This window comes from Phaenicophaeus curvirostris, chromosome 7 (genome assembly GCF_032191515.1).
Source record: "Phaenicophaeus curvirostris isolate KB17595 chromosome 7, BPBGC_Pcur_1.0, whole genome shotgun sequence".
NCBI lineage: Eukaryota > Metazoa > Chordata > Aves > Cuculiformes > Cuculidae > Phaenicophaeus > Phaenicophaeus curvirostris.
In genome coordinates, this window is record NC_091398.1 from 42,107,001 (window position 1) to 42,133,686 (window position 26,686).

At 42.3% G+C, this 26,686-nt stretch overlaps 1 protein-coding gene across 8 annotated transcripts; it reads left to right on the forward strand.

The window, feature by feature from the left end:
* Positions 1-302: 302 nt before the first annotated feature.
* Positions 303-25,941, forward strand: MARCHF7 (membrane associated ring-CH-type finger 7). 8 transcript variants are annotated; one of them, XR_011337766.1, is made up of 12 exons: positions 303-444; positions 901-1,070; positions 5,836-6,037; positions 8,095-8,253; positions 12,175-12,343; positions 13,987-14,154; positions 17,040-18,156; positions 18,421-18,590; positions 19,875-20,007; positions 21,289-21,402; positions 23,220-23,268; positions 25,025-25,175. XR_011337766.1 is itself a non-coding variant. In XM_069861747.1 (12 exons), exons 3-12 carry the CDS (start codon positions 5,891-5,893, stop codon positions 25,259-25,261), a joined length of 2,223 nt encoding a protein of 740 aa, XP_069717848.1. In that variant the 5' UTR covers positions 303-444; positions 901-1,070; positions 5,836-5,890; the 3' UTR covers positions 25,262-25,941. The 8 variants fall into 8 exon arrangements, 6 of the variants coding, with proteins under 6 accessions (XP_069717848.1, XP_069717847.1, XP_069717844.1 ...); XM_069861747.1 differs by lacking the exon at positions 23,220-23,268 and having other exon boundaries at positions 17,040-17,834; positions 18,003-18,156; positions 19,875-19,984; positions 25,025-25,941; XM_069861746.1 differs by having other exon boundaries at positions 19,875-19,984.
* The last annotated feature ends 745 nt before the right edge of the window (positions 25,942-26,686 follow it).

Sequence of the window (26,686 nt, forward strand, 5' to 3'; positions counted from 1 at the left end):
CCATTTCTCACTGGGCAGTTTCAGTGTTTGCCAAGGTTCTCTCCTCATCTCATAAGTCACGCGAAGCCTTCCCCTCGAATAAAAAGGCCTGCCAGTGCTATAGCTTTCAGAAGACACGACTGAAGCCCGAACACACTCAAAATGAACGGCATTTGCATTCTCCATTAAGGATTAAGTTACGAGGCAACACTGGAGCCAGGGAGGGCACGGACTCCGGCGGATCCTTTGTGAGGCAACGACGCGGCCGGGGGGGCAGGGACCCGGGTGGCGCCCCGGGCTCCTCGCGCCGCTCTCGCGATAGCGGGGCCGCGCGGGGCTGGGTGACCGCGGCGCCGCCCCGCGCTGCCGCCATTGTGTGCGGGGCGAGGCGGGCGGTTCGGAGCGGCCGCCGCGCGGCTGGGACCCTGCGCTGCCGCCTGCGCGCCCGTGGGGGCCGCGCCCGCGGTGAGTATGGGGAGTGCCCGGGCCGCGCAGGGCGGGGGCGGCTCCGCGCGGGGCCCCGGGGCCGCCATTTTGTCTCCTCCGGCCTTCGCTGCGCGGGGCTTGGCAGGGCCGTGCGGCACCCGCGGGGCCGCCCACTCCGCGCTCGGGGCCAGGGGCCGGGCGCGGGGCGCTGCCGTTCCCGTCCCCTCCCCCCGCCCCGGGCGCGGCCGTTCCCGCTGCCCCCGCGGGGCCGGGGCCCGGCCGCGCCTCTCGCCTCCCTGCGGGCTCGGCCGGGGCGGCATCGGTCAGGGTCACCCCCTCACGGGGCTCCGGAGCTCGTGAGCCTTCTGTGGTTGAAGGCGGAGAAAAATATAACGAACAAAGAACTGCGCAGGGAGAATTGCCCCTGAACTCCATCTTGATTGTCATGAAAACGTGATTTTGAGTGAACACTGAGTGATCCACGTTGCTGGGAAGGAGGTCTCACCGACAGCGGTGCGTCCGACCATAGAGAAACCTGCGGACAGGAAAGCTCAAGCACTTGGCGATGTGTCACTGCGTTGCGCCAACGAAGAAAACCTGAATTTATGCTTTGGGACTGAAGCATGTGCTTCTTTGTGACTGAGGGTGCAAGAATGCTTTGAGCTGTGAGTAGAAAGCATAGAAGCTAGGAAGGGCTTCCTGTAATGGTGGAGGTGACTACCTCAAATTCCCCCTCGTTTCTCAGCTGTGGTGGTCAGGGCAGAAGAGAGGTGTGGCAAGAGGTTCTGATTTGAAATATTTGCTGTTTGTGTTATTTTTTACCTTTTGAGATGCTGCTGCTTTTCTTCAAAGGCCTCTTGGATCTCTTATTTCTCATTACCTCTATCTGTGGCTATGTTAGATCTAGTTGATCTTCTGTAATGTAGTTAGAGGGATGACCCATCAAGAAGGGCAGGACATTTGAGCTGTGTACTTAAAATAGGCTGTTCAGCTCCACCTCCTGTTACAAGCCAGTCATCAGTTTCCCAGGTACAACTTTAAATTTAAAGTCTGATTTCAGAACTTGGTTCCTTACCAAGTCTGGAGAGGAATCACAAATAGCCCTTATTCCAGGAGACACAAGAGTTGTTTCCAGGTTTTTCTGTGAGGTTTTGGTTGCTAAGTTGTGTAATATGGCATGGGCTGATAAGATATGTTGCTTTGATGAGAAGAATGCTCCTCACCCTGCTGTTCCCTTTCCCGTTTCCCGTTTGGTGTTGGATACCAATGTGAGTAGTGTCAGCATGGTAATGAGGTGAGAAGTGTGTCTTGCCAGGATATCTTGTGGAGGTGGCTGGAAACATGGCACATATCACTTTTGAATGAGGTCTTCCTTCCCTTTGTGGCAACAATAAGCTTTAAAATTAGTTTGGACTGCAACGTGACTTAGGGTTTGGTTTGTTGGTTTGGTCTTTTTTTCAGTTGTTCCTTGGAGAAGTCATTTCAGTATTTGTTGGCCTCAATACCTTCTGTGTAAATAGAGGTGACTACTTTGTCATTATGGAGCTCATTACAGCATTACAGTTAATTACCATTTGGAATTTGTTGAATTCCTGTGTGGATATGCAAGATGTTTGAGGTTTTAATTTGATTGTCTTTGTGCTCATTCAAAAAAAAACCCTTAAGATGCCGATACTGTAACAGGGAACCATTCTCATTCTGAAATACTCTATAAAAACACAATATTCCCTTTGCAATCAAGTATTATTGTGAATTTAATAATGTGATTTTTTAAAATTGAGAGCACTGTCTCACTCTGTCCTGTGTTCTGTGGTAGCTTAGCATGTTTGCCGTGACCACCTTACTGTGTTACCATGACCAGCATAAGCCTTACATGTGTATCATGTGTGTTCAGGCCAACTGTGAAGACAGTTGCTTCTCAGGCTTCCAAAGTACAGTGCTAAAATGGTTTTCAAGGAAATCTTAAGGAAAGAGAAAAAAGGGCAAAAAAAAAGAATATTGGAGATATGTTGATTACCAGAGTTGAGATGCCTCGTATCTAGTTTTGTCTGTCTCCTCAAGTCATGGCTCCATTAACTTCAGTTGCAGATACATAGTTTCATGACTTCTGCTAGTTTGATTCCAGGTGAATTTCACGATGGATGGCCAGAAATTGAAGAGCTCTTTTGTAGTGGTTTTAAAAAGCTTATTAAGTTGAGTGACATGCTTCATGCCCCTGAATCTGAGTCCCTAAAATGTGTTTTTCTCAAGCAGAAATTCTTTGCCTGGACCTTAAGGCCTTTTTTCTGGTATCTTTCCACTTCTGCAGCAAACAAGGCAGGATTCTTCTTGTCAAATGCCAGTTCTTACGCAACTTTGATTCATCTTTATAATGGATCCTTCTCATTCGTTGTCTGAGGCTGGGACTGAGAAAAAAAATGGATGGTTGAGTTAAAGAAATTAATAATAATGTGTATGCATAAACTGACATGTTAAATTTTGCATTTTTTAACGTGCTGCCTTTATCTTGTTTTAGCACATTTTTTGTGTCTAGTTTCTGCAAGATGTATTTACTTGTAGAAGGCAAATACTGTATAGGTGGTATCATCCTGACATATTCAGGTTGAAATGACACCATGTGCTCACTTCCAAGATTAGGCTGATTGGTAAGATTGTCCTCTTGGGGTTACATCTGGAGTAGAAAATTAGTTTTGTGCGTTTTTTGTATGTTTTTAGAAGCAATTTGCTAATCGTGAACTCTGTTTCAGCTTCTAGTGGTAGTTGGCTCTGGCGTCCACAGCCTTCTGCCTCTATTTTGTCTGTTCTATGGGTGGTGCAAAAGCAATTTTATGAGTGTTAGATGATCTCTAATTTAGTCGTGAAGTTCTGACTTTAGCTGTGTTATTTAATTCATCTGATCTCACACCTTTCTGAAGCAAAGTGATCCAGAAGCGGAGTGGTCCATAACAAAAGTGACAATGCTGGCACTCTTTGTCAAGTCCATCACAGTACAGAATTGGATTCGTTGTTCCGTGTGTCTGTCCCTTAGAGTCTGCATCAGGGTAAGAGGTAGATGAGCAGTGCCCACAGCTGTCCTGTCCAGTGTACACCCTGCTGGTGACATTAATTTAACTGCACAGTTGGCAGCTTGAATGGTGACTTTGCTTCACTCGGCACTGCTTCAGACAAACACGAGACTTGCAGTGCACGTGATGGCAGGTTACTCTAAAGCTGAAATTAACCATCATTACAGTGTTCTATCTAATGTTACAAACATGAGGAAGTATGATTCTTGCATTTCATTGCACAAACGATCCATTTGAAGTCGTGTAGCTTAGATTAAACGAAATTCAGTAAACACAAATCTAGTAAACTTCCACCTTTGACAGTGTTCTGCACTTTGGAACCTACTTAGAACATTCTTATCAATATAGCTGTGTTTAGGGCATTGGGAACTGCATACGTTGCTCGATATTTACTTAGGGGTTTAAGTGTGGTCTGAGAAGCCTAATGAGTTCATGATTTCAGGTTCCTAAACCAAAGTTAGAAAAATGAGAATTTAAGATTCCTGAATGGTTCTTTTTTAACTGGTGAGTTCTCTGGCAAAAGCGAATGGGTTGCTAACGTCTAAAGCATGGCCTGGAAGCTGTTGTGCTTCTCTATGATAAAACCCTGAAGCTCCTTAGTACACAAATGTAACCGTTGACTTAAAATTGTTGTGCTTTATGTTATAATTTTTTATTCCAAATTGGGAAAAAGACCCTCCAAATTCATACTGGCAAGTTTGATCACTGGGCTGCTTCTTGTTGTGACCTGGATCCCAACACCAGCAACTGAACGTGCATGACAGCACCAGTTAAAAACCCTTCTGTTGAGGGAACTATCCATCACAGGAGTGATGATGCAGTTGTCCAACTGTTTGATCAGAGGAGTTCTGTACGAAATAGTTTTTACCAGGTAGAAAATGTAATGCAGCATGGCTTTCAGCTGAGATTGAATATCTTGAGTATGTGAACTCATATTTAAACTGCTGGCAGATGTGAAGCGCACCAAGCTGATGAAGCAGCTTTTCACAGCCTGGGTTACTGATGGGCATGACTGATGTGGGGGAAAAATGGGCTTTACTGATTGACAATTGTGTTGGGTTTTTTTCCTGTGATACAGCTTATTCCCATTCTTGGAAGGTTAGGCCAAAATTAAGTGGTTAAATAAAACAGTGTTTATCACTTCTGCAAATCACCTTGGGCCTGTGGAGTTTTCAGCTGTCTACCTTTTGTGGTCTAACTACAGGCCTTATGAGGAGCGGCTGAGAGAGCTTGGGTTGTTTAGCCTAGAGAAGAGGAGGCCGAGGGGAGACCTCATTGCTCTCTACAACTACCTGAAAGGAGGTTGTGGAGAGGAGGGAGCTGGGCTCTTCTCCCAAGTGACAGGGGACAGGACAAGAGGGAATGGCCTCAAGCTCCACCAGGGGAGGTTTAGGCTGGACATTAGGAAAAAATTTTTCACAGAAAGGGTCATTGGTCCCTGGCAGAGGCTGCCCAGGGAGGTGGTTGAGTCACCTTCCCTGGAGGTGTTTAAGGCACGGGTGGACGAGGTGCTAAGGGGCATGGTTTAGTGTTTGATAGGAATGGTTGGACTCGATGATCCGGTGGGTCTCTTCCAACCTGGTTATTCTATGATTCTATGATTCTAATTCTTCCTGTACTCGCCTGAGGAGGAAGAATCTAGGAACGTTGGCAAACCAGTTAGCTGGCTATCTGGAGGATTTGATCAATGTTATGTCCAGATATCCTGTCTAGTACACAATGGTTATAGAGTTGTGTCTCATGCAGGAAAGGCACCAGCATTTTTTTTAAATGCTAGAAATAACAAAAGAGCAAATAAACTCTCAGCAGCTCACAGGTGAATTTATATATACGCCTGTGAGACAGCACATGCTCTTTTGTATACATTAATTTTCATGGGAGTTGTATTTGGAGAAGCTAAGTATTTCTTTCAGGCAGGTAGACTGCAAATGTATTTTTTTTTTGACAAGAGGGTGAAGTTTCATAGTTTTGACCCTGAGCAATAAGTCTTAGTGTAGCTTTTGCAAGCGTTGAGATGCATGTCATTAACAAAAATGTGTATTTAGGGAATCTGAGGCCGCTTTCTCTGACTCTTGGCTCATTTGGTGTTAATACTAGTTCTGCAGAGTTCTTAAGGGAGTCTCACTTGTTCTATAGTAGCAAGAATATAAAGGTATATAATAATAAAAATAGCCGAAGGAGTTATGTTTCTGTTTTTCTGCCATGGGATGGGAGGAGGTGTAAAGCAGAGTTTAACCAAGCTAGGGTAAGAACTCATTTTCCCATCTTACTGTTACATAGTCAGACCAAAGCACTGTGTAAATATTTGTGTGTGAAAGTCGTTTTATGATGCATTCAGAATAACTTGTGTGTTTTTTGCATGCAGTTCCCTGCCTCTAGAAGAAAAAAATAATTAGTATGTCTTTTACAGGATACAAAGAATGGAGTCAAAACCCTCAAGAATCCCTCGAAGGATATCTGTACAGGCCTCCAGCTCTTCACTAGGGTCCAGAACATCGGCTGGAAACAGCTTAGTTGGTGGATATAATGCAAGAGAATCTTCACGGAGATTTGAATCTGGATACCAGGTAACATTTTGTGTCCTTCTGTAAAGTATAATTTAATATAACATCTGTTTTTCACCAAGAAAAACTCTAAACCCAAACCCCAAGATTAATTCTAAAATGCAAGGATTTACTAACCAGGCCAGTGACAATATTCTGCAGCATGAACCGGTAGTTCTGGGTTTGCTGTCTTTACCTGCTTTTGTTTGTAGCTGCACCTTTAGAAGTGAGCTGTTTGATTTTTGGGCGCTTATGTTTTGGCACTAATCGCTGCGGTCTTTAAACCTTAAATTGGGTTTTCTGTTGAGGCGAAGTGATGATTCTCTTGGAGTTTTGATGTCTGTAGGGCATTAGGCTTCATGTGTGGGTGATGCAAAAAGTACAGGGATATGTTGTGGTTCTAGGAGCCGGCAGTGGGCTGCGCTGCTCTGCAGCACCCACTTTCTGTATGTTTTGTGAAGGTAAGAAGAGGGCTTCCAGGCTAACACCAGGTCTGTCTGTTAACACAGCTGGGCTTTGTGTGCTGTAGACAGGACTAGGCATTCACTGTTCATGCAATGCTTTACTCTGACCAAATCGCTTTTACTGGGGAGGGGAGCCATGCTCAATGGGTAGTCACGCTTTGCAGGTACTTCCACTTTGAAAGAGCATTATGGGAAATAGAGAGGAAACTACTTCAGAATTTGTTTTGGGCACTTGGAATCAACAGATGATTCTTTGTCTCAGTTCTCTTTATGATGTTTCTACTCCTGTCAGCAGTTCTTACGTGTTTTGAGGCAGAAATGTAACCCCTCTTGGCCTTTGAAATTGCAGAAACTTGACTCCATAATGAAATGTTCATATTTTTTGACAACATGGTTATGAGTTTGGTCCCTGCTGATGAGCTATCTGGGACAATGCGTTAGATAATGCCTTCACAGTTTTACAAGTGGTAGAGCATTAATTATCTTTAGCACAGTTACATGTGTATGCACATTATTTTGCCATATCTAGCTTGCATGTGTTCATTAGGCATATGGGCTGTAGGGAGTGTCTGAGGGTGGTTGTCAGTTATTTTTGCTTTTTGGGTTCCTATGCGTTTTTCACTAGCTGTTGGCTCTGCATGAACCACATCAGATAAACCCCTAAGATTATGGTCCCGCACAGTCTATATGTCACACTAGAAGCTGTTGATCAGCAGATGAGTCTTGAGCTGAACTGATGCTGTGAAGTTAGATGTGTTATCGCTCTTACAGAGTTATAGCACAAGAGTTACATGCTGTTGAGCAAAATGCTTCTGATCAGAGGAATGATCTTTATAACAGTCCCCAGTTAAAACAGGGAAGGAAATAAGTATGTAGAAGATTGGTGTATCCCTTCTTCCCACTTTGATCCATAGAAGGCAATCTGAGAGCTTGCTGTGAGACCAGTACTTAGTCATAAAAGCACAGGGAGGCTCCCTGTCTTGACTGGCCTTTGGTGCTTACAGAGCTGGTAGGAGTGAATTCCATATTGCTCGTAGGTTGAGAGTGACTGGGGCAAGAAGAAACTGATGGTCTCAATAAGGTAAAGTCCAGCCAGGTAGGAATGGAATGGGCAGGCATTTTTGCTTTGTTAATCAATATAGAAGCCTACCTTAAAACATTCAGTTCCAAACAATTTAAAAGAATTGTTATTTAGAAGAAAACATGTCAGATTGTCAGTAGTTCTTTCAGTATTTAGAGGAAAGGGATCTTAAAGACTTGGTTTTAATATGAAGTCATTTCTGCAGCTGAAGGTCATGCTTGGTTGTACCTTAGCTCAAAAAAGTTGAAGTTTGGGTAATGCTTCAAAAGCCTTACACTTCAACTTTTATTGTCCACAGCGAAATGAGAGGACAGATAAAGGAGCTGATAATTGCCAGAAAGTAAATAAAAACAACAAACCTTTACTTTTGCCAGTGTTTCTCTTGTAAACCTGTTCTGTTTCTTCTTGGCTAGCCCTTGAGGTTTCTCATGAGAAGTTTCCATATTATTCCACTTCTCTGTATTTTCAATATTCAAATCAGATATTGAGTTCATTTTGAGTTACAAGATGCATATGACAAGCATGTTGTTCTTCAGGAATCCGGTGTGTTGAACAGTTCCAGTAGAGACTGGGGAATTGGAGAAAGAATCACCCATGAAACTCCTTGGAAGCTTACACCGTCCTCTCCAACTCGCTACTCAGGGACGCTTGATCATCCACATTCTGGAAGATTTTTGGGAAGCCGAAGCGGATTGGTGAGAATTGTTAATGTCTAACACTTCTTAAAACTAAAGTAAAAATCTGAGTTTTACTTTGGCCTTTCCTGTCAGGAGAGCTGCTGGCAGGGGCTCACTGAAATGCTGCTAAAGAAATAGATTTTATTAAGTCATTGTGTAGGGAAGCAAGAAGATAGCAGTGTTAAGAAGTTATTTGGAGGATAAAATTAATAATGGACATTGTATTAGGTTCGTTTATAGATACCAGTGTGCGAAGACAGGACCCCTAAATCACAGTTAAATCAAATTTGCTTTATTGTTCAAACACACTGTTATACCTTAACCTGTTACGCCTGTATTAAAACTTATAAACTTACTGACTCATGAATTGGTGTCAGTCACCGAGCAGGAGAAGGAAATGGAGCATGGTGCTTAGATGGTCAGAGTTGATAGCTACTGCACCTTCCCAGGCATCCCCTTGGTAACAAGATGTGCAGGTATTCCTTCTCGGCCCAACCCGTCCAGCCCAGCTTCTTTTATCCTCCTCTTAGGGACTGCAAAAAGGGTTAGCAGCATCACCCATCCCCTTGTGTGGCCAGCGGGTGAGCAAGCAAGCTGAGTGCCAACTTACTTGTCCCACGCTGACAGCTATTCTGACACCATTCCCTGTTCTCATAACACGTTTCCTGGCTGCACATGCTCTTTGGGCTCTGCTTCAAGGTCTTGTAAATACCTGGCAGTTCAAACTGCTTTTCTATCTGATTCCCTGTCTCTCATCTGCCTTGTTAGGTACAAAGAGTCACATGCTTTCTCACCACAAGTGGGCTAAGAATTATTGCTTACCCTACTTTAAAATTCGACTGTACAATATTTTAACAACATACATATATAATTTGTCTCTCTATGTATATCATGTCCAACAACGGACCATTATTTATTATCTCCGATACAGATATTAGTTTCACTAATAGTTAATAAATAAATTTAGGTGAGAGTGTCTCTACAAGTATCCATTAGAAAAGACAGTGGGATGGGGTGATCGGAAGTCTCACACATGCTTTAGTCCTATGAGCAAATTTTATGTTGTTTATACCCAGTTTGTTCCTCGGATATTTCTCGGGTTGGGGAGGAGGGTGAAATGTGGCCCCAGCTGCATGTGTTAGTGAGGAATTCATGTTTTTGGAACCCTGCTTTTGAAAGCTCGGTAGTGGAGGAGCAGTTCTTGGTCTGACTCGATGTGCTGCTTACGACACACTGGAAGGGGCTGGAGGCTGAACTCTCGCTCAGCTGAGGTCCTTAGTAGCTTCTCTTAGTGGGGCTCCAGAAGGTGTCTTTATAACCCAAGAAATAAAGTCATTGGCTGCTTTTGCGTGCCTATGCACCATGGAGTGACAATACAACACTTGCAATTGCAGCAGAAATACTAAGATGGGAAGAGCAGGAAACTGAAGATGCTTGGCAGAAAGATAGCGAGCAAGTGAAAATTCTGCTTGCTTTCAAACTGAAAGGCGTTTGGGTACTTGAGAGGGCTGGCTCCTTCAATCTCTGTTAGTTTTCTTAGTGTGACTGAAAGGAGGAGACACTGACATAAATCACAGCATTCTGCTTCAGAAACTGGCAGCGTCTGGCCTGGACAGGCGCACACTCTCCTGGGTGGGAAACTGGTTGGATGGCCGGGCCCAGAGAGTGGTGGGAAATGGAGTTAACTCCAGCTGGAGGCCAGTGACAAGTGGGCTTCCCCAGGGCTCAGTGCTGGGCCCAGCCCTGTTCAATGTCTTTATCAATGGCCTGGATGAAGGCGTTGAGTGCACCCTTAGCAAGTTTGCAGATGACACTAAGCTGGGTGGAAGTGTCGATCTGCTGGAGGGTCGGGAGGCTCTGCAAAGGGATCTGAACAGGCTGGACCGCTGGGCTGAGTCCAATGGCATGAGGTTTAACAAGGCCAAATGCCGGGTCCTGCACTTGGGGCACAACAACCCTATGCAGTGCTACAGACTAGGAAAAGTCTGGCTGGAAAGCTGCCTGGAGGAGAGGGACCTGGGTGTGTTGGTTGACAGCGACTGAACATGAGCCAGCAGTGTGCCCAGGTGGCCAAGAAGGCCGATGGCATCTTGGCTTGGATCAGAGACGGCGTGACCAGCAGGTCCAGGGAGGTTATTCTCCCTCTGTACTCGGCACTGGTGAGACCGCATCTTCAGTCCTGGGTTCAGTTCTGGGCCCCGCAGCACAAGAGGGACGTTGAGGCTCTGGAGCGAGTCCAGAGAAGAGCAATGAAGCTGGTGAAGGGGCTGGAGAGCAGGCCTTATGAGGAACAGCTGAGAGAGCTGTCGATGTTCAGCCTGGAGAAGAGGAGGCTGAGGGGAGACCTCATTGCTCTCTACAACTACCTGAAAGGAAGTTGTGGAGTGGAGGGAGCTGTCCTCTTCTCCCAAGTGACAGGGGACAGGATGAGAGGGAATGGCCTCAAGCTCCGCCAGGGGAGGTTTAGACTGAACATTAGGAAAAAATATTTCACGGAAGGGGTTGTTTGGCACTGGAACAGGCTGCCCAGGGAGGGGGTTGATTCACCTTCCCTGGAGGTGTTTTAAGGGACGGGTGGACGAGGCACTGAGGGGCGTGGTTTAGTATTTGATAGGAATGGTTGGACTCGATGACCTGGTGGGTCTCTTCCAACCTAGTGATTCTATAATTCTGTGAAATAAAGAGGAGGGAGGAACTGGTACGGACATGTTGGCCTTCCGGGGAAGTTACTGTAGATGCATCTCATAGGGTTGGAATGCAGATGTAGCTTGTGGTTGTATGAGGCTTACCTATCCAGTTGAATTGGGATGTTGAGTTTTCAAAATGGTACTTCTTTTTCTCATTAAGTTTAGTTTTTCTCTTAAGTTCTAATGCAAATGAACATTGCAGGAGATGCTCTGAAACTTCCACTTATCAAATAGCAAATGATTAAAAGATAAGTCATATGTTAAACAGTTGATTCACGAGGGAAATTAACCTGGTTTTGTACTTGATTTGTGATGTTAGTTTCTGTGTCTTCCCCATCTGTCTGTTATGATAGGATATGAGAAGTACTTAGGTACTTGTTAGTTTTAAAGAGTAAATAGTAGTGACATAAGCTTAGTAAAAGCCATAACAAAATAAAAATAAATCACAAATATGACATAATCTATAATTTGATCCTTAAAGGATCTTGGTTTTAGGTACCTTCTGGGAGGACAAAAAATTGAGCTTTTAGACTGAGCTTAAGTTTTTAATACTTAAAAAAAAATAACAAACCCCCTAAAAAAACCCCAAATAAAATCAGAACTTTTTTTAATAGAAAATGCCTTAGCTGTGAGTAACCAGACTGACAACTTCATAGGTGATCCCCATTTTTTAAATTAGTACATGTTTCTGAAAACTGTTTTATTACAGTGTTTTACACTGCAAAAGTAGTTTTGTATCCATTCTTTATTCTGAACTGCTAGTGGCACTTGAGCTTAATGTAATCAACATATATCTATCTAAATCACTTATTAGAAGCTAGAGCCAGGGATATTTTAGGTTGGTAAAAAGTAGGCTGGATTAGTTAAGCTATTAAATGAAATGCTGAAGCTGATTGATTTTGGACATTTCTGAACAGCGGAACTGTTTCCTTGGGGATCTATAAATCTGTGTTTGATCATCTTTATAGCCTCTTAAATGCCAGGAGTATCTTTTACTCCCGTAAGCCACATCTGTCTGTAAAGGAAAATAACGGTGATGGTAATAGAAACGAGCTCGTGTTGATAGGACTGTCTTCTGTGAACCTGGAAATATGGATCAAGAGCACAAGGGTAAATCCTACATTATTTTTAAATAAAGAGGCTTTGCATCTTTAAGTTACTCTTTAACATTTTTGTGAGTCTTAACGTGATGCATGCTTTTGTTCTTTATATCAGAAATAATGGTGTCTAATTTTTTTTAATGTTGTTTCAGTCTACATCTTCCTCTCATTTTACATCTGGGTGTTACGGTGAGTCTGAGAGAACTCAGGGAGCATACTCAAGACTACATAGCCAGCAGCGAGACAGTGATTCAAAGAGACCGAAACTCTCTTGTACGCCTACCTCTTCTGTGAGAAATAACGGCTTGGCTGCCTTTTCAGGTGAGAGGCTGGTTACGATTGATGAGTTACGTGAACATTATCTGTATAGTAAGATCAGGTTTTATCAAGTGTTAAAAGACTTGCTTTGAGATATTGTGCTTTCATTATTCTTGCATATTAAAAACCTGTGCTGAGCAGAAGAGTATGTTTGCACTGGAAGCAGTATCCAAAGTACCAAGAGTGCTATTAACATGGTCTCTTGAAAACCCACTGTACTCATGTCATTTCAAAATTATTACCTGTACCTATTCCATTTGCAGTAAAGCTGAACTTCAAGGCTCAAGTATGTCTGAATTGGTTAAGATTTCCGAGAAGGAATGAGTGCAGCTGCTGTTATTTCAGTAATCAAATTGTGTTGGTAAAACTGTGTGCCAGGGACAGCAGAAAGGAAATCTTTACCTTGCTTAGCTCTGTGTTCCAGGAACCATGGTGTTGAGGCTGGTTTGAACACTACTGTTAGGGTTCAGGGAGGAAAGCGTTCCTTTTGGGCAGGACTGGAATTAATTTTGTAGGTGAGGCAAATATTCACACTGCACGCTAGGAGCTGTTGTAGGAAACCACAAGACTTTCACTAAAGCTGTAAATAAGCATGTGATACTTGGATAGATGCAAGGTAAGTAATACAATAACAAAAGTCTGAAGGTTAGGAAACAATGGTCAAAAACCTAAATTGAAAATATTTCTAAACCATTTTGAAAGAGATCATTGAATCCATTTAGATTACCCTCATGCATGTGGAACAATTTTCTTCTTATATCCCCTTATGGAACCACACAGCTGTCCATGTAAAACTTAATAAATTCTTGCTCAAAGCACAGTACCGGTGATCCTTTCTTACTCTTTAATAAAGTGGCCACCATTCACGTTTCTCATTATGGTGTAGGACTGTGTGTGTCTACATTTCTAGACTGTTTGGTCATCACACTGCTGAAGGATAAATGCTCAAACTTGGATTTATAAGGTAGCAGAAGAAGAAAGTCAAGGTGGATTTTTCAGAGCACTTGAAAACCACTTTTTTTTTTGGAACAAGAGTTTTGTTCACAGATGAAGTATGTCTGGTTCCCGATTTAGTTGTTGGAGTTGTTAGCAAAAAACAAGACCCCTTTTTAAATTGCAGTGGTTTACTTTGCAATATGAGCAAGAACAGTATTAGCCAATGTTCTTAAAGTTGCGATGAAGCTGCATTTAAGCTTCAGTTGTCTTTCTGGGACATGAATTCTAGGAGCATTTAAGCAGCTTATTAGAATTGCAGCACTTACTGAGTCTCAGGCTGGTGTTTTGCCATGTTGTGAAGCCTATTTAATAACTACTGCCACTAGAAAGAAAGATGTTTCTCTTCCTCCTCCTGTGCTGTATGACTGCTAATAGATTTGGCTCTTGAGAGAAGTACCATTACTTCTTTCTGGCTCAGCTTTCAGCACTAACTCTCTGCAAGATGAAATAAATGCCAGCATCTGCAGAGTGCTGCTTACTTTTGGCTTTGTGTTGGCAGCTGGCCATACCATCAGCTTAGTGGTGTTGCTAAATTCAACCGTGATATAGTGTAACCAGAGTGCATGCCTAAGTGCTGGCTTTCGTGGATTTTTAAATTATTGCAGAAATGGGGGCCTTATTTAACTTGGTTGTTTTTTTTTTTTTTCTAGATTCCTCTTGGAGGTACAGTAGGATTCCTAGATCTTCATCAGTAACACTTGGCTCTCTGGGAAGTGAGCTGGTGAGAGAGCGAAGAGAGTTAGAAAGAAGAACAGACCTGTCTGTTAATGACCTGGTGGATCACAGCTACAGAAACAGTGACTTTTCATCTTCAACATGTATGTGTCGTACAGCTGGGAGCTCTTAAACCCATAGGTTGTGTACCTGTCAGTTTCTTCACATGTGCTTTTAATATTTTCATCAAAACAGAAAGCCAGATATTAAGGTGTCCTTTAAATGTGGTTGGTTGGTTGACCACGTTCCATGCATTGGCTACACCACCAAACGGTTTGTCAGTGGCCCATCTTGTGGGTGCATTCGGCGATGAGAAAATGGTATTGGTGTTTGCCAGTGTAACTGTGTGAATAAATAAATAAGCCTCTTTTCTTCTTGTTCATCTTAAGATCTCTTTGTATTTAGATACAGGAGAGTAATAATATTATTTTGACTTGGGAAGGGACTTTAATGAAGGTGCCTGTATGGTGTTGTCTTTTTGTGTTTGGATTCTTGAGTGATAATTAGCGAAAACTGCTAGGCCAGGGAAAAGGAAATGGAATAAAAACGCTGTTTACATAAGGTGAGAGATTTGTTCCATGGTAACTGCTGGGACTAGTGACTTCTGCACAGTCATTTTCACCTTCTGTTCAGTGTTGTGGCCTTTAGAAGCGTCTCACGGGAAGCTCATGCTCATCCTTGACCTGCCACCTTTTGCCAGTCCATTTGGGGTACTGTACAGTGCAGCAGTTCTTAAAAAAGGAATTACCATGTTTACAAGTACGAAAGATAAGCAGAATAGATAAAATGTAGTTCCAGATTTCATCCTGCAATCTGGCCTTTACCGGAAGAATAAGTTGTAATTGTCCTTGTGCTCTACATTTCTTTACCAGGTGGACACCTGGAGTTAACCTGGGAGAGACTAGTGGGAGAATGGGATGGGTGGACAGTCTTGCTCTGTGCTATCTGTGCTGCATTTTTAATAGTTGTGCTATTGTTCAGTGCTGTGAATAGCTCTCAGCTGTGTTCCCTGCTGTGTAATCAAACCCACCTGGCAGATGTTTCTTCGGTTAGACTCTTCTGGATCCGTAAACCTCCAATTCCACAATAAATGGTGATTGCAATGTGGAACCTGTTAAAAAAAAACAAAAACCAAAACCCCGCCAAAACTGCAAACAAAAGTTTCCACTTACAGAATACATAGAGAGAGCTTCTGCTTCTTACCTTAATCTACCTGTGCTTGTTCAGTAGTTTAAATATTGAGGAAGCTTCTCTTTTTATGGGTTTAACAGGCTTCAGTTACTTCCTCCTCCTGCTTCCTGCCACACCCCAGATCTATCCATTTCAGGAAAGAGACAAGCTGCTGTTGGCCCTCTCTGCTGGTTTATGTCATGTTAACTACCTCAGCTACAGTACAGTTCTCAGCACATTGAGGTACTTACACAGTATTTACAGAAAGTAGGTGCGTAAGAATCAGAACAGTTTGGGTTGGAAGGGACCTTTGAAGCTCATCCAGTCCAACCCCCGTGCTGTGAGCAGGGACATCTCCAGCTCAGTCAGATTGCTCAGAGCCCCAACCATCCTAGTCTGGAAGGTTTCCAGAGATGTCTTCCACCACTTCTCTGGGCAACCTGTGCCAGCGTTTCACCACCCTCACTGTAAAAGCCCTTTCTTCCCTATCTAATGTCAATTTGTCTTCTTAGTTTAAACTGTTTCTCCTTGTCCTTTCACAACAGGCCTTGGTAAAAAGTCTGCCTCTGTCTTTCTTACAAGCCCCTTTTAAGTACTGAAAGGCTGCAGTTTGGTCTCCCTGGAGCCTTCTCTTCTCCAGCCTGAGCAACTCCAACTGTCCCAGCCTGCTTTCATATGGGAGGCATTCCAGCCCTCGGATCATCTTAGTAGCCTCCTCTGGACTTGCTCCAACAGGTCTGTTGACTTTCCTGTGCTGAGGACTCCAGAGCTGGATGCTAGGCTGCAAGGCCCTGGGGTCTTGCTAGAGTGGACTAGAGGTCAGAATCCTCTCCCTCGCCCTGCTGGCCACTGGGAAGCGTTGGGTTATCAAATGTATGCTTGAAAAGCAGGGGAAGACATAACTGTGTGTTGATAGTTGCCTAATTGCCAATAGGTAATCAGGAGGGCAGTTGGGATTGCTAATCCAGAATGGTTAGGTCTGATTGTGCTTAAGACAGTTGCATAGCTGTACATTTGAACTGACTTTGTCGCATTTCTTCCATAACAGTGATAGCTAGGTAACCCTTTTGGGCTGTAGCAGTGGAATTATAGTGTTTCTAGGGTATTCCTTTCATTTTTGTGTTATCGGTTTAAAACTTTATTACAGTAAAATACACATCCAACTTATATACTGTCCACTTTCTGTTAGCCAAAGTCAGTAACTTCGTGCTGCCCTTAAATAGTGTTTGTGACTGCAGCTCTTGATGCTTTTACGATGAGAAGAATGAGGGTAGCTTGTAATAGTTGGGGAACATCCCTGGCGTTATCTAGGAATTTGTTTCAGCTGCTCTGGTGTCTGTAATATTGCTGAAATTTTGATTAACCCGTCTTTCTCAGTCTACAGGCAGAATGGACCTTTATGTTATAAATAGTGTTGTATATAGTTAGCTGTTTGTGGTTCAGGTGCAGTTGTTCTGTAATGTCTGACAGAAGGTCAGAATTTTTGTATTCACGTGTAAGAATCACGATAACCCAAAGATTTTGAGGGTGTTAGATTCCAGATGGATTTACCAGACTGAAACCGGTCTAGGTTTCAGTTTAACTTGAGAAATCTCCATGTAAATTTAAACTTGATACTGCTCCAGAATCTGCTTGCCAAATTTGAAAAAGTTTTGAGTAAGGATCGTGAAATTCTGACCTTCTGCATTTACGCTTTAGAGTTATCCATCTGGAATGTTACAGAGCACGTCTTGTTATAGTACTTTCTTGAGCACGTCTTGTTATAGTACTTTCTTGAGCACATCTTGTTATAGTACTTTCTTGTGCTTTTCTGGAACAGATCTTCAGGAGAGGCCTGTCTCTTCATATGCAGAGGGAGCAAGACCAAAAGAGAGCTCGTTAAGCACTTTGAGGCTGAACACATCCATGAACCGTCAGTTGCCTTCTGATGATCAGCCATCTTTTTTCAACAGAGACTCTACCATGAGCTCTTCAAGATCCAGCTATTCTTCAAGACAAAGGAGAAATGAATTGGAATCTCCCCAGAGGAGCATGCAGGCGGCATTTTCTCTTACTGCCATTAGAGATGAAGCTCCTTCCTCAAGTGGTTCTGAAAGGGTTTTATCTTCCCAGAGGTCACCAAATGAGCCTGCAGCTGACAGCGAAGGGAGACGCACAACCAGACAGCTGTTGTCTCGTTTGGCATCCAGTATGTCATCCACATTTTTCTCCCGAAGGTCCAGCCAAGACTCGTTGCATACAAGATCATTAGGCTCTGAAGACTCAACAGTGGTCCCGAGAGTTCAAGCTTCTACTCTGTCGAGCAGTAATGGAGCCACAACTCCAGAAGTTCCAGGACTTCAGGCATCTGAAGCTACTCAGGGATTTAGTTTTCTTAGACGAAGATGGGGTTTATCAGGAGTTTCACAAAATCATAATTCCGATTCAGATGGGGAAAGTTACAGACCAGACTCTGAAGGCAGGAGCACAGGGTCCTGGTTGTCATCATCTTTGAGGAACAGATGTACACCTCTCTTTTCCAGAAGAAGAAGAGAAGGAAGAGATGAATCTGCAAGGATCACTACCTCTGATACAAGTGCTAGATCTCAGCATATCTTCAGAAGAAGAGAGTCAGGTGAGGAGTCATCTCTTGAAGCATCAGGGAGCCCTCCTCGGGCTTCAGTTACCAGACCACCAACACCTGCAGTATCTGGTATTCCCACCGCTACTGCCTCCCCAGCAGATTCAGCCCACAATAGGAGAAGTTCTGGAATTCTGCCTGGTTCTCTCTTTCGCTTTGCAGTGCCTCCAGCATTAGGAAGCAGTCTGTCTGACAATCTTATGATAACTGTAGATATTATTCCCTCTGGCTGGAATCAGTCTGATGGACAAGAAAGTGGCAAGTCTAAAATACCACCGTCAAGAGATCCAGAAAGACTCCAGAAAATTAAAGAGAGGTAAATTAGTATGTTATTTCAAGATAATAAAATGTAACTGACTTAACTTGAGGTTTTTTTTCTGTAACCAAGACTTTAAAGGGAAACTTTGCTTCTGAGAGGGTGACATTTCAGTCCCCTGTTGCCTGCATTGTCACTTTTGTCTTTAGACAAACCTGTTTTAATCCTCATAGGTTTGAGAACAGTTGGATGAATGGAATTGTCGTTGCAAAAAGTCTTACGTGAAATGTATCACGGTATTTGTTGATGTTTCCTCATGTTCAGTCTGCTTTTAGAAGATTCTGATGATGAAGAGGGTGACTTGTGCAGAATCTGTCAGCTATCCTCTGCGAGTTCTGACAACCTCCTCATAGCACCATGCAAGTGCACTGGAAGCCTGCAGTATGTTCACCAGGAGTGCATGAAGAAATGGCTGCAGTCCAAGATCAATTCAGGTAACGCAGACTGTAGGCCAAGGCAGACTTAGAGTTACAGTGCGAGGCTTCTTGGGAGGATTACTCATACTGATATTAAGGCATTTATTTGGAAAATGGGCATTTTGGGACAAACAGTGCTGTGGCACTTCCAGGCTTAGTGTTTCTCTCTGCAGCTTCTTGTGAGTAGTCCCAAGAATTGTAGTTGTTCTTAGGATAATTACGTTTTTGGGATTGTCTGCTAAGATGTTAGACAAAATATAACAGCAGAAGTATGGCTTCAGAGCTACTTGATCACTTTTGATGAGTTTGCTCCCCACCCTTCCTCATGCACGTGGTTCTTTTAAGACTTTTATAGCCAGGCTAACTGTGGCAGAGGGATAGGAATTTGAAAATCCAGAAATGTTTTCCTGTTGTACCTGTACTTTAATACTTAAATCGTTTTTTTTTTTAAGATACTAACTCCTATCCCAGGCAGTTAAAACTGCTTGTTCAAAAAATTACTTTGAAGCGCATATAGAATTTTAAGAGAAACTTAAGAAGTTGCACACTGTACAAATATTTTTGTAATAAGCAGCCTGATCTAGTGGGACGTGTCCCTGCCCGTGGCAGGGCAGTTGGAACTACGTGATCTTTAGGGTCCCTCCCAACCTGAACTAGTCTATGATTATCTGTAGTATTTTTAAGAGTTAAAAATAGGTGGCTTAGTAGAAGACATGAAGATCATGCAATACTTTTTGCCAAGGGAGGGTGCTAGCATCTGCTTATTATAGTCTGTCAGAGGACCTACATCAGAGTAGGATGTGTTAGAAGGCTCAGCCTGTAGGAGAAATCAATCTGAAGTATTCAACTGTACAAGACATAAATCCACCATAAGCTCACTTTGTTCCCTTTGTTGCTTGTGGAGAAGCTTGTTTTAAGCCTGGTACTTGAAGACAAGATGTTACTCTGGCAATAACTAAGCTATTCCAGTATGTTTGTCATTAGTTTTGTGTGCATTTGGATTACACTGCAGAATTCAAACAGTGATTTTCTGCCAGACTTTCAGTAAGAGGCATATGGTGTCCAGAACAAACACGAGGCAAAATATGTGAAGCTGGATAGAGCATAAACCTTCTATGGCATTTACATTCTAACAGTAGCAGGTATTCACTAAATTTGTTGTGGAGGCTTTCTTTTCTTCTGACCTTCCTCTGCACAGTAAAGCCAAGGATTAGTTACAGCTGGTAACGCTTCTGTCATTGTGTCCTGTGTTGTAGATTGTTGTAGCTTGACACTGACTTCCCCCCTGCCCTTCCCCTCCAGGTTCTTCTTTGGAAGCAGTAACGACATGTGAGCTGTGCAAGGAGAAGTTGCATCTCAACCTGGAAGACTTTGATGTTCATGAGCTCTATAGGGCGCATGCAAACGAACAGGTTAGTATATTTTGCCTCGTTTGGTAAGCGTTGGTTTCGTGCTGGGTGGGCAGATGCTTTTTAGACAGGGAAAATAAGTCTTTCAAAAGGGCTGTTATGCAAGTAAAGCCATGGCAGCGTGAGACAGACTTTTCCCCTCAATAGTCACACAAATTGTGTCTTCCCACTGTGCTTCCTGTAGCTGAGCTGGTGTCATCTAATGCTGCGCTCTAGCATCCCTGCCACATAAGTGCGTTGGGAATACCAGTACAATGAGATTTAATTTTGCATTAGGACATTAATTGTCTGGTTTTAGCTGCTTTGTAACACACCTAAGCAGAAAAACATTTTTCTGTTTCACTGGAATGGTAGAACCTAACCTCTTCTGACAGCTTCCTGCTGCTCCTTTGTGTCCTTTCCTAAATTAAAAATAAAGACCCATTAGTATTACTGCTGTTACGTAAAATACGTTATTTTACAACTACTGGATTGTGTGGTATTTAAAAATAATAGCTGGTTTTAATATAGTGAACTTTATTCAGAGGGCTTTTCTTATACTCTGGACTTTGTTCTGAGAGTATAGAAAGATTTACGAAGCGTGTCCAGCTCAGAAGTGGAAAGAAAATACCACGTGTTGCTGGGTTTCAGGCCAAACGTCAACATCTAGTTTTATTTTTTAGAGTAAGCTCTTACCTCAGAGCTCTAGTTCAGTTGCTTGGGCTAGACTCTGAAAAAGCTTTCTCAAGAATGCCACCATTTTATTCTTTAGCACCACTGGTCGTTGGTTACGGTCACTGTGCTTTGATCGAAACAAGAGCTCTGAAACTTCTTCCTAATGAACTGACTCTAAGTGGTCAGCTCAGCAATAGTATTTTGAAGGTTTTTCTTTATTTTCACAGGGAAAGTAATTTCTCCAAAAATTTGTAACACGATGAAATTCTTTATTTTGGCTTTCTGTAAAGTTTTGGGACGACTGAGAAAAACAGCAGAGTGTGATGTTTTTATTTTACTGAGTGGTTTAATGCTCTGCTTCTCTGATTCCTTCCTGTAAACTGATCATGCTGTTTGAGTTTTTATTTGTAGAACACTTCCTGTTTATCTGCAAGGATAGCGTGGAAGATCTGGGATGGGTGGGAAGAACCAGAACTATAAATAGCTTCACAGTAACTAGAACTTTTGGGTATTACATTTCCCTAACTCTCTTATGACAACTAGAGATCAAATAAATGATGTTGCCTATAACATTTAATTCTAATTCTACTTCCCGAATCATGTCTGCAGACACGCTACTGACAGTTTGAATGTTTCTTTTGATTTCCTTTAAGGCGGACTATGAATTCATCAGCTCTGGTCTCTACCTTGTAGTGTTGTTACACTTGTGTGAGCAGCGCTTTTCCGATATGCTAGGAACAGCAAGTGAAGCTGGCACCCGTGTCAGTGTAAGTATGCAGTGATTTTTGTGGCAGGAGTTGCTCCTGAGGAGAACTGAGTTGTTACCTCAAGCCATCTAGGAGCTAGATACTCAAGAAGCATACTTATTTAATAAATGTAGGTCCAAAAGGGCCTGGGTTTATCAATGCAGTAAACGCCAGATTTGATCTGACATTGAAGGTATGACTGTGTTGCAGTTACTGTGTAGCAAAAGTGTTGTTGTCAGGGTTGTTGGTAATTCATTTTTGTGCATGTGTCATGTCATAATTGCTGAGAATCTATGCAAAACTGAAAGGTTAATCTCGTCTTGTACAAAACGAGCAGTTGAGAATCTTGGACTACCTTATTTGTTTGGCATTCTCACTATGACAGTTTACACTGCAAAGGTCCAAAGTCTGCTGGTTTCTGTTCAAGCGTGCAGGTGAATGTTCAGTCCTGAGAGGGACTAGGGTAGGGTGGGTTTTGGGCATTGGTCAAAACTCTTCACGGTTGTATTGGACTGGAGTCTTGTCACTTAAATGTCTTGGCTCAGAAATGCAGCAAGTATACATTCTACCAGTAAGTGCATCACACAAAGCTGTTTCTGCATAGTGACTCAGAAATCCTGTATCCTACATGTTTATTTGGCACTAGGTAATGAATCAGTGCTCTTTGTCAACCGAGCTCCTGAAATACTGGTTTCATTTTGTATTTTCATACAAGGAATTGACAATATTGAGCTTGCTGGAATGGGTGCTAGCAGGTACAAGGCCCTTGGGCTGGGGTCAGGACTGTGCTGTCATCTCTTTCCTGTATTAGAACAGTGGTCCTCTTTTCCACACATATCTAATTAATGTTTGTATTCCGTGATCCACGTGTGCAATGTCCAGTGTTCCCTGCTGCAAGTGTAAAAATGGAACAGACAGGTACTGTAGTAGCAGCCAGCACCAGTGCAGGTTGTTAGCCTGAGTGGACTGCAGAAATAAGATATTTTTACTGGATTTTCATCCGAGGCAGCATTACATCGTTGTGTGACACTGCATAAATTTAAAGTGATAAGAGCACCAGTGGCTCTTTGACGCTTAGCCTACAACTGAGCTATGGGAACTGTAGCCTTATAGTCTCGTCTAATATTTATTTGCTGCGTCCCAACATCTGGGCTGTTGCTGAAGGTTGATGTAGGTGGTCACTGACAAAAAACCACGTAGCCAAGACTTTTAAATTTGCTTGAGAAACTTGTATCCCTAGGCATTTTGGCTTTGTGTTTTGATCCCACGTACTTGTAACGTTAAACTGCCACCATTGCCTAATAGTAATCCTGCTTTTAAACTTTTTGTTCGCAGTTAAAATCTTCGGTGTATTTATGCATTTTTTCATTAACCTCGTTCAGTCAGAAGGCTCTGGTTTGCCACGTTAGTTGCGAAGTAAATGAGATGGATCCTACTAATGTCATACTTAGAGATGATGTTTTTCTGCATTACAATTTCTAGGAACGGTTTTCATAACATTGGCACTTATTTGTGTCTGCTGCTTTCAAAACTGATATGTTTTACAGACTGTAGAATGTGAAGATGATGCCGCTAACTGCTACCAGAAACATTTGTCATAGAGTGGAAGCTGAAATAACTGGGCAGTAGCAATTTGAAGTTTAACGTGTGATGATTTATATTAAATTTCACATTGAATTCTGTAAGTTGGGCAAATGGGTTAGGATAACCGACATCTGGGATAAAGCTTTGGGATGGAAAAAGTGAAGAAAAAGTGAAGAAAACTTTGCTAACTTGTTGCAGATTTCTGCAAATAACTTTGCAACTTTTAAACTACTTTCTCTCTGCCTTGTTTCTAGTTTATTAACCTTGCAAGATCTCTTCAGGCACATGTGGAAGATATTGAAAGTAGGTGCTTCCCCTCTCCCTCTCCCCTGCTGTTAAATGACTACAATCCTCCGTGCCAAGATTCACAATACCAAACTGAATTACTGAAAATTTCAATTTACCCAGCAGTGCTTTTTCCTTTATCAGTAGAATTATTCCAAGGGGGAACGTGTTTTAATTCTCCATGATTAATTTCCCAACAGCACAGAGTTGTTTAGACCACGGAAGTGTTTTCTGCTGGCAATAAGATTTCTCACTAGTTAAAGTTTGGATACTGTAATTGCAGTAGTATGTAGTCCTCGAACTGGTGGTGGCCTTCAACCTGTAGCCTTTCATACAGATCCTACTAGAAAAGCAACATTTAAAGTTGAAATTCACTGCACTTAATTACCAGACTTGCCTTGCCATTTCCTCTTCTCCCTTTTCATTTTTTGCCCTCTTCTCTCCTTTCTTTTTTTCTACCCACGTGCATTTTTTGGTTGTGTATGTTCCTTAGTCAGACCTATCCAGTTCAGGAATGAAACATGTCAGTTTTGGCCAAGGACTGACCTACTTTTCACCCAAAGTCTTCTTCAGTGTGCTTAAATTCAAGACGATATGCTGACTTCTGGTAAATCTATCCTGAATCTAAGCAGTATTTCTGGGCAAGATGAACAGGCAGTAGAAGGCTTGTTAATCAATGTTCAAAGTTTGTATACTGATTTTAAGCCTATAGGATGTATTTGGAGTCTGATAAGGAATGGTGTGTGCCTGTAAGTTTCAGTCCAAGGAGCAGAGTATTATTTCTGCATTCAGAGCAAAGGTGGACTTCAGTTTGGATTTTATTTTTAAGTTATGTGCATCCTTATTAGAGAAAAAATTCATGAGTCCCACTTCGCACAGTAGTTAAATCTGTTTGATTCAGTCTTGATCTAACTTGGAGGTGAGGAAAAGGAGTTGTAGATTTGTTATTCTTGCCACTTTAGTTATATTTATGTTCTAAGATCTGGAAGTGAGGAGAGACATTGCTTCTGTCTGTGTTCAGAGATGGAATGAGTTACACAAGTGTAAATATTTTATTCACAGCAGAGTTTGCCAAAGAGGGTGGATTGCTTTCCTGTTATGGACAAGTTGACGCTATACAAACTTATTGTAACTGAGTGTACTGACTTTTTAAGCCATAGCTGACGAGTCTGGTTTTGTCTTTGAATTCACCTGGCAACAATAAAATCTGATGCATATGTGGGCTTTATGTTCATTGTGCATATACTGAAAAAATGGGGGTGGAGAGAGGAGCTTTTTTCTAAGTAGGCTTGACTTAATTGCATTGAGCAACATATGTGTATACAATTTTTCAGGGTCTTTCTGTTTAGACTGCTGAGCCTTTCTAGGTATTTTAGTATCCAAATTGTTAACTTGGTGAGTCATTTCTTTCCCTTGTGGTGGGTGCTGCTGTCATGGATTGAATATGTTCTCCTCTGACTACTGTTGGAATTAGCCACACACTAGATAAAACTTGAATCTCTGGCGTAAATAAGTTTTCTTCCTTTTATTTTGAGGAAGAACAGCAGGAGGAGACTTCATTCTGTAACGTCAAGTTCTAACTTGAAAATGCTGTATCTTTCAGACGTGAGATGCATTTCAAAGTTAAGCTCTGTAATTACACAAGGTTTGGGTGGGTATTACAGTCTGCTATTGAATATTAGCTAATTACCTGTATTTCCACTGCTCATGTTAAAGTGCTCTAACTTCTCCAATCTTTGTCAAGGCTTCTGATCACACTGTGTTGTTCCAACAGCCTCTGAGGACGACTCAGAAGAATGATGCTGGTAGAACTTCCATGCTGCAGGAGACACGTGGAATTGCTGCAGAAACGCTGAACTGGCAAGAACAGCATCAACATGCATTTGTTTTTTTCCTCTCCTTAGTAAAAAGCGCATTGAATATTACTGTAGTTTTTGAAGCGTTGTTGAATTCCAACTCAACTGCTGCGCAGTGGAGCTCAGTGGACTTGAGGACTACTCGGCATGTGTGAGGATTAGACACATATAAAGCAATTTCCCTCCTTAAAGGATGAGGGTGATGTGCTTTGTTTTGGAAAACATCAGATTTTGAATATTTAAGGAAGCTGTACCTTTCTTTGTTTCCTTCCTACTGTAGTCAGGTTTCTGGGTTTGTCTATTGAGTTTTGCTTCTCTGCCGGCACTCAGTGGTTATTGTGGGTTTTGGGGTGAGGGCGGGCAGGGAGGGTGGGGGTGTCCATGTACCTACATAGGTTTCGTTTGGGTTTTTTAGTGCCTCTGTTGCTGCACCATATAATAATGGATTGCTTCCAGTGTTACTGACCGAACAGGAGGATGAGAGGGATACTGTAGAGATCTTTTGGGGTTTGGTTTATTTGAGGATTGTTATTTAACTCTAAAAGCAATAAGAAATTGCAGTGGTCTTCTAATACTTAGTGATGGCTTTTTTATGTACTGGTTTGGAAATCTGAGATTATATTTGATATTCCATGGCTGTTCCATTATGGGATATTGCAGGTTTTAACTCTTGCATCTCAGCATTCCTGGCAGATATGCAACTTGATAAAGACCTAAGGTTGTTTAGTTTAATCAGACTTTTTTAGATTCCCACCTTCACTGTTCAAAGCACTGGTTATCGATGTGTTTTCTAGTGTTGTCACTTCTTTATAAATAAAGACAATGGAGGTATGCATCCCTGCTGGTATTGTCCATTTTATTTGAACATGGATAACTACTGGAACTCACACTCGGAACACTCGGAAGGCTGTAGTTTGCAGTATATCTTTATTAATGTTTGTAAATTCTTATGCAGATATTTAAGATTGTTTCTGACCATTTTGGATTGAAATGCTTTATATGAATGGTGGTACAATAAATTGTCATACATATATTGGAATTGTATTCGCTGTAGATATTTGTTAGCTTTAATTGCTGCAGGACCCGTGCAAGAAGTGCAGTATGTTGACATACCTTGAGTTCAGTTCATAGTTACAGCATGTAAAACAACTTGTGTGGAGGAATGGATGTGCCTTAGCAGCTGAAGTGAACTTGTGTGGCTGTGTAGCTTTATGTGAGATGGCGAGATGGCCTGTCATCCGTAAGACTTGAAAGAAAACGGAATGCTAAGGAAAGTGCACGTTTCTCTGCTTTTTCTGGTAACCTTTGGCATTGGGTCCTTGGTGCCAACACTTGGAAGTATCATTTCAGCAGTCAGGTGAGGTACTGCTCTCTATCAGACACTCATTGGGAAAGTGATGGTCCAGGCATTTGTGAAAATGTTTCTAACTCATTTCTGAAGAAAGTGAATTCAGGTTTATAATACAAGTTAAATGTTTACTCGTTTGAGTTAGTTTGTATAGCTTAATAAATGCATAGTGAGGCAGATGCTGTTTCATCAGCACTCCGTACATTGAAGCGCAAGCATGGTTTCTGACAGC